The sequence below is a fragment of the Carassius gibelio genome, chromosome A17, assembly GCF_023724105.1.
Source record: "Carassius gibelio isolate Cgi1373 ecotype wild population from Czech Republic chromosome A17, carGib1.2-hapl.c, whole genome shotgun sequence".
NCBI lineage: Eukaryota > Metazoa > Chordata > Actinopteri > Cypriniformes > Cyprinidae > Carassius > Carassius gibelio.
The window spans coordinates 15,443,906-15,452,348 of NC_068387.1; the positions used below are offsets into that span (position 1 = coordinate 15,443,906).

Consider the following 8,443-nt stretch of genomic DNA (forward strand, 5'->3'; position numbering starts at 1 on the left):
TCTATGCTGTTGAAATTCTCACTGATAATACGTTTCTGAGAAATTCAGTTGCAACTATCAGGAAAACTTCTTACATTATGCATAATGAAATATTAAAGTGGGTGAGAGAAAGATTCACTTAGTCAAGATTGGCAATTGCATGTAGTCTAGCAGTAGCGACTAATAAATGATGATGAAGTACCAGCCAGTCAAAAGGAAAATATTTCACTCAAACTTTCAAAACTCTTTCAGGAGACTTATTGGGTTCACAAACCAAGGCAATTTAAAACAGATGGCTGCTGTCACATACTGCAAGCTAATTCTGTATAATTTAGAGAGCTTTTGACATACTCATATGTAAAGTATGCTTTAATTTCTGAGGTGTTATCTGAATGTGCTTCATATAACCTATAGAACAAACAACAGAAAAACGTTGTGGTTATAAGGAATGTTTCAAATAATTATTTTTCAGAGAATATACACTTGCAGCATGAGGCAAAGCCATACTTGAAGAGGTGTGAGCCATTGCTATAGCACATATTTGACTGTTTTATTTGAAATACACAGTAAATGTTTTTAAATAAATATGTTTTTACTCTTACAGAAAAGCATTTTTGAGTGGAGGTTTGAGTGGCTTTTGTCAAGTGTAGTTTAGTCTAGTTAAGTTGTCTAGTCTAGCCTAGTTTATACTATAATCTTGCCATTGTATACTACACATATTGTTGCCTCAAAATACTTATGATGCTCCTCATTTGTAAATTGCTTTGATTAATAAAAAAAAAAGAGTACATAAATTAATGTGACTATTCAGGCAGTGCATCTCACAGTGTGTTTAATCAAATAATTCATGAGTCAACAATAATTATAAAGGCTTAAGCCAAAAATTACAGTAGTAACATGTTTATAGGTAGAATAATAGAGTTTCAGGAACTGAAAAGATGGATCATTTATGGGTATTTCCTAAATACATCAAAAGGTAAAGAGGAATTGTACTTTTAACAATTGTCCTGGGAGTCATTTAACATTTTAGTTCTGCTTTGCATATTTAAAGAGGAGTGATTTTGAGGAGTTTTGAGGAGTGATTTCTTACGGCACATTTTTTCACAGTGTCAGGCATAAGCTATTTTCTGTACAAAAAAAAAAAAAAACAACTACTGAAACAACTACATGAAAAATCATACAACACTTTAACTCTTAAACTCTTAAAAACATGTAAGGAAAAGCTTCTCTGATATTGTTTTTACCCTAGAAAAGTTTAAATTGAAGGAACCTTTATTAAAGATTTTAATCTAAAACTTTATAGTAAGTTACACCATTCCATCATGAATGCTGTTCCCCTCCTGAGGACAGGCTGAAGGGAAAGAATGTTCCTTTATTTCTGGGTGTCAGTGCATGGGTGTATTTCACCAAGGGTCGGAGATAGAAGCATTATTAAACATTCATATTTAGTGTTAGAAACATCACAGCAGGAAAGACTGATGCTCTGCAACCGTCCGATGCATCTACAGGCTATAGTGACATCACTCCAATGTTTTTCTAAAATTCTTGTGCTTATTATAAAAGTTTTGATATTCAGATCTTGCCTCAAATCAAACTATATATCATATATATAACTACATATAACTATATATACTTGATATATCATTCAAGATATGTTCCATGGAACTAGGAAAAGTTCTGATGCCTGCTTGTCAGAGATGTTTTCTGGGGTTTTTTTTTGCAAAATGTTATTAAGATTATTGTTAGTTAAAATGTCTTCATTTTTATTTCCAATCCATTTGATATTCAGACTAATTGATTAAATGTTTCTGGATATTTGGCACACTAAGCAGGAGTTAAAAATAATCCTGATACTTACAGTGGATGATCTAAAGATTTGTTTTCCACAGGCCTTCCACACCCAATGACATCTGAGCATGCATGCAGTGATGACACATGTCTAATAACATCTGTAACTATTACGACATGGGTGTACCTCTTCACTACAAAAAAACAAAACAAAATGACTATAAATTCTTTTATCCTTAACGAAATGGTGAAAGGTCACAGATTTGTTTTATGTCACACCAAAACCCATTTACTCATTGTCTGCAGTGTTTTATCAGTCACTGGCAGGTGAAAAAAAAAAAAGTTGGAATACTCCTGTTAAGCCAAGTGGAATTAGTGGCCCCTAAAACAACAGGACTGGTTTGTGCGTCATTTCATTTCAATGTCATAATAATTGTTCTCAGCCCGTTAGAGCCTCATAGCTCTGGGATATGACAATGGAAAATTGCAAAATATCACTGTTGGAACATTGTATAACTTAAGGTGAAGTCACAACTGCTTTCAGGCAGAATCTTGTGGTCTCGTGGTCTTGGTCTCATATAAACATCTTTTGTGATATTTAGGTCATTATTTTTTATTTAGTAAATAATTTCCAATTACAGATGGTTGGCACAAAATCCTCACCATTTCACAAGACCTCTATGGCTTTGAACTTCTTGGCTTCTGTACTATAAAATCAGCATTTCAGTTAATTGGAATATAAAGCCTGGTTTCATGGAATGACAGGTCTTAGTCTGGATTCTGTGGGTCTGGTATAAGGATCTAACTGAGTATTCAAATCTGGTTCCCCAAAGGTGAAACTTTATTAAAAATTGTATATCGATATATGATATCTGATGCTCTCTTGTCTGTGGTGGTTATGGTCCAGATGTGGGTATGAGTTTGGTTTAGGTGTAGGTCTTGAAAAAGTCTTAACGCCAACTGTGCTTTTGTAGAGATAACAACTCTCATAAAGCTGTGTACCCAAAAATATGAGTATTATGCAAGAGTCAAACCATGATCCGGAGATGAAAAAAATATTAAGAAGGTGCACTGGTGCCACCTGCTGTCCAAAAAGTATTTTACAACTTTCATGAAAGTAAGCCCACTTCACAGGCTGAAAATAGTACACATGATATTATAAATGTCATGTGTTGTTTCCAAAATTAAACAATTATATAAAATTAACCTTGTATTAATTAACGGCGCGTTTCTGTGTAGTTGGTAGCAATTTTACTGGCACTAGGTTGGGTGGAAGAAAATAATCAGAACCAATGTGTTGTTATAGCCTCAGACAGTTTATCAGCATTATTAAGTATTAAATCTGGGAAAGCTTCATGTAAACAAGACCTCATTTATCAAACACTCCACTTGCTTCTCACACTTCATAATAAGGGAATGCTGTCTCCTTCCTTTGGGTTCCTCCCCATGTAGGGGTGGAAGGAAATGAAGTTGTGGATCTGCTAGCAAAAAAAAAATCTACAAAGCATGAAACACTAGTACCAATAAGTAGAGCAGAGGTCAAAACCATCATAAAACAACAAAGCAATTTTTCTTTTCTTTTCTTTTCTTTTTTTCTCCACCTCTCCTTTGATGTCATTCTAATACTCACACTCCAGGCTGGTAGGTGGCGGTAATGCACATTTGAGATGAGTTACCAACCGCCATTAAACCTGAAAGAAGAAGAAGAAGAAGAAGAAGAAGGAACGGCGTTTCGAAAATGGCGATCCACGTAAACCGCAGCCAAAACATAGGAAAGTAGAGCCAACTTTCGTCCAGACTGGACCGAGCTGTGAGACGGGCTCTGTGATGCGTGTGTAACGGAAATGTCATCTGATTTAAGGATGGACGGCGTGAGGATAGCTCGAGAGGAAGGTGTGACGGCAGACTCTTATACCGTGAGTTTATGACGAGATGTTTTCAATAAAACTCAAAGTAGAATACACATAAACATATCACACATGTCCTGGAAGGTTTCAGTTACAATAAACATCTTTACATTTTAACAGGACTTTCCCGATGGTTTACGGGATGATTACGTGACCTGTGTTTTGTTTTTATGCACACTGAATTTCTCTGGGTGACACTTCAAAGTCGTAACGTATCTTTGTGATTTATCCACAGGAAAACCTCATTGGAACATTGTTAGCTATCTTTGGAAACCTGTTGGTCAGCATCTCAGTCAGCATTCAGGTAACGTTAAGTGTATATTTGCAGCCTACACTTGTAGTTACATTGTGATTAAGGGTCAGGGTGTGTTCGTTACACCCTGTCAGGTGAAAGTCAGACACTTGTATTTACTTCTCAACAGATTGTTTTATAACTCGGGTGTTGTTTGTTACCGTATCTAAGGGAGCGGGTTTGAAAAGAAGGTGTAAAAGACAAACACATGTCATCATGACTGATGTTTTTTTTTTCTTGCAGAAACAAAGTCACGTGATGCTGGCGGGAAATAAAGACCCCAGTCAGTACTACTACAGTAAGAGCTGGTGGTCTGGTCTGGTGCTGATGGTTCTGGGGGAGGCCGCCCTGTTTGTGTCTTACGCATTTGCACCGCTCTCTCTCATAGCACCACTTAATGCCGTGTCTGTCATATGTAGGTATTCATCATCCATAATTCTGTTATGTTGCCTTTAGTTCCATATTTTACACCGTTTTTACTGTTTCACATATTTGATATAACAAAAACATATTAATTGTATTTTATAGGTAATAAAGCTCTGAAGGAGTATTACGTTAGTATCATTCTGCTATTATAGTTTTTATAAATATTTAGAATTAATCTCTTTTTACATTGTCAGTTTAATAAAAAAATTTGTATTTTTGACTTTTTTATCTTTAAATATGTCTATGTATTTTTATTTTTGTTATTTTTTTCATTTGTAGTTTTAGTTAATCAAGTTAAATTAAACGAAAGTGAGAGATGTATTTAGCAACTAGTTGAAATAAGATTTTTGTTTACATTTTCTTTTATTTTAAGTAACAAGAATGCTTTGTATTTTGGTCTACACAGCAAGCTCCATCTTGGGTTTCCTGTTTTTGCGGGAAAAGTGGAAGGCACGAGAATTCTTGAGTGAGTCCTGCTCATCTCTCTGAACACATGCATAGGAATAAAAGAAACAAATTTCTGAAAAATCATACTGATTGCTTTCAGTTGCATAACTTTTGTAAAATGCTAGCCTTTTTGAAGTCTAGGGATAATGGCATAGCAGTGAGCCTAAGCAACAAGTAACTACTTTTTAATATATTGTATTGGTTATACAATAAATTAAATGCAGAGCACTAAAACATCTCTATGCTTGTCTTTGTAGAGCGCTACATCTTGACTTTCCTGGGCTGTGCCTTGACGGCAGGTGGTACTTATCTCTTTGTGACGTTTGGACCAAACTCTCACGACAAGCTGAATGCGGAGAACATTGTAAAACATGTTATCGGTTGGCCCTTCCTCTTATACTTGGTAATACACACCATCATGTTTAGAAAGTTGTTGTGGGATTACAAATGGCCCATATCAAACCAAAATTATTTTACAAAGGATATCGCTTTGATATACACTGCACATTATTTTTGACGGGTAGAATTGGAATTTGTTTTGATGACTGAAAAACATTTGAAAAATTAATTTAGATTTTCTTTCTAGCTTCTAGGGATCATCACGTTCTGTGTAGTGCTGTATTTCTATAAACGGCGGGATGCCAACTACCTCGTCCTGATTCTGCTGCTGGTGGCACTTCTTGGTAGGACAATAACAGATTTGTTGTTTGCAGAGCCCGTAGTGTGCATGAATCATTACTCCACAAGCAGCTCTTGTTTTGCAAAGTAGTTCTTTTGACATGAAAGTGATGCACTGATAAATAAGTCATTGTCTTTTTTTTCCTTATAATGAATATAATAAAATAATGATGTTGATCATTCCCTTGACCTTTGCCCTTTAGGTTCAGTGACTGTAATCACAGTGAAGGCAGTTTCAGGGATGATAGTGCTTAGCATCTTGGGTCCTTTACAGCTGTCTTATCCCATTTTCTATGTCATGTTTGTCTGCATGGTGGCAACTATCATCTTTCAAGCATCGTAAGTTCTGTTTGTTGTTGATATTCTGTTCTAGGACAGTGAGCTAGGAGTGAAATACTGTATTTTTAATCTGACTTGACCTTTTCTTTTTTTTCAGATTCCTAGCACAGGCGTCTCACCTATATGATTCCTCTCTCATTGCCTGTGTGAATTACATTTTCTGCACAACATTTGCAGTCGTGGCAGGTAGAACTAAAAAATTTATTTCTATATCCCTGTCTTGATCAAGCCAACAAGGTTGTCTTCATTTTTTTGTTCGCAGTCTCATTTTCATCTGTTTCTTTTAAAACAGGGGCCATATTTTATCAGGAATTTAACCATGAAGATGTTCTGCACATATGCATGTTTCTTTTGGGGTAGGTTTTATGATGCATTCTAGGCACATACACAACCATTTAACAGTTTGGGGGAGGTGTTGTGTTGTTGAAAGAAGTCCATGTTCACCAATGCTACATTAATATAATAAAAAAATACAGTAAAACCATAATATTGTAAAATATCTTTTATTAAAATCTTTTCTAGTTTTTTTTTGAATAGTGTAAAAGTCTTTACTGTTTCTTTCGATCAATTTAAGGCATTCGTCCAGAATAAAATAATAAATAAATTCTGAATTTAATAATATGTGAAAAGGCTTATTTTGTATTATTTCTACGAAACCATGAAAAAATAAACTATGAACTACGGAAAAAAAGAGAAATATTTATATCCATTGACAGATTAAATTTTACATTCAGTTCATCAGATGCTTATTACTCTGTAACACATCCATGTGAGGAAGATAATTATTTGGTCATGAAATTCCACACAAGTTTGTGTCCTTAGCAGTAGCAGTGAGTAACAGACTAGCAGTGAGGCCTGTGGAATCTAACATTTGTTAACATTTGTCTTTATAATATTCCTGCAGATGCGCTATATGCTTTCTTGGAGTGTTCCTGATCACTAAAAACAAGAGGAATGTCAAAGCCTTTGAGCCATATGTCACTATGGACATGGCAAGAGGTATGACTTGTGATATGTCATCAAGCCAATCAAATAATCATCCTATTAGATTAAACACCTTTTCTGTTTTCTGTTAACACAGGCATTCCAACCATTCACAATAAAGGCTGGGCTGTGCAGCTCGATTATAATGGCTCTTTTTCTTACGGAGCACTGGAGAACAATGATAGTGTGGCTCCTGTACCGCTTCCAGTGGACCAAGAGCTGTCCGTCTCTTGCAGCCCTGTTAGCCCACACCAACCATCAGATCTGAAAAAAGACTGAGGGGAAATGTTTGAAGTGCAATTAAGACTAATGCTACCGTGCATTACTGATTTGATTATTGAAAGCACTCACAGAGCACAGTTCCAGAATATTGGACCATTCTAGAACTTCTGTATTTCTCTTGTCTGATCCTGAGCCAGGAAACCAAGCTATAAGCCTTTTATTGGGTGGCGTTGAGGTACTGGTATGTTATGTTTGTTTGAAACTCGTATCTGTAATCAAAGCTAATATTACTAACTTGAGAACCTAAATGTACCTCAGAAGATGTTTTGGATTCTGCTACTGCTTTGTACCAGAGATACTATAGCCAGTCCAGCTTTATCAACCAAAGGCCAATGACTAATATAGATTGCACAATTCTCAGCTAATTATATACAAATATATATTTGGTACTGGCTCAAATTACTGTATTCCCAAGCTCCTGAAAACTGCTCTCTTTCATTTCCATTTTGAAGTCTTCAGGCCTGAATATCTGCTGTGCCTATTATTTATTTCCTGTGCCTTTCTGAAGTGTACCAAATAGGCTTTTTTTGTACAAGTCTGCATGTTTGTGGGTAATGCATTATAAATCAGAACTGCTGGTGGTTGAAATGTACAGATGCCTTCTGTAAAACGTTAAGAAAAACTGGCTGATATTTCCTCATACATACCAGTGTTTTGACTAATGTGGTAAAATATGTTGGTTTTGGTGTCTTTTAACACAAGTAATCATTAATGCCATTTTTTTTTTATTATACCATTGATCATTGTTGAAAGATGAAGGGAAATTTGACTGACTAAACACTGAGTTATGTTTAAGTGTAATTACTACTGTGTTGAGAGTTCATTTTGAGTTTTAATTAATTAATTTTTATTGTTTTTACATAATGTTTATGCTATTATATCCATTCCACAAGGACAATAATAATGCCTTCAATCAAAATAATGAAAAAAAGCCCAATCTTGTTTTTAGTTAGCATGGTCCAAATCCTGTTGAACCAATAATACATGCCTTATCATAACTGCTTGTTCTTTGCTCTGTTATTAACATTGGAGTATACAGGTAGTTTATAGCTGACAAATATATTAAAGCATTGATTCTCAGTTCTATTGCTGTGGACTGCTGTGTAGTAGAGTATTTAACTGGAAGTTTAATGTTAGTATCACTAGGACTGGCTTATAATTCGAAAGCTATCTTTGTGTCATTTTTTTTCTCTATCACTAATAATCGTTGTTTGTGTACTATGTATTAAGAAACAATTATACAGTAAAACCCGTGAAATTATCAGTGGTCTCGACATTGAAAATGTTGCAATGACCATTGTGACAGTAATTTTTATCTAAC

General features: G+C 35.2%; 1 protein-coding gene across 1 annotated transcript; it reads left to right on the forward strand.

The window, feature by feature from the left end:
* Nucleotides 1-3,459: 3,459 nt before the first annotated feature.
* LOC128031540 (NIPA-like protein 3) lies at nucleotides 3,460-8,206 on the forward strand. The gene is made up of 11 exons (XM_052619850.1): nucleotides 3,460-3,683; nucleotides 3,910-3,978; nucleotides 4,210-4,381; nucleotides 4,799-4,858; nucleotides 5,097-5,242; nucleotides 5,426-5,522; nucleotides 5,721-5,856; nucleotides 5,954-6,042; nucleotides 6,149-6,212; nucleotides 6,761-6,855; nucleotides 6,938-8,206. The coding sequence occupies exons 1-11, from the start codon at nucleotides 3,612-3,614 to the stop codon at nucleotides 7,117-7,119; spliced, it is 1,182 nt and encodes a 393-aa protein (XP_052475810.1). The 5' UTR covers nucleotides 3,460-3,611; the 3' UTR covers nucleotides 7,120-8,206.
* The last annotated feature ends 237 nt before the right edge of the window (nucleotides 8,207-8,443 follow it).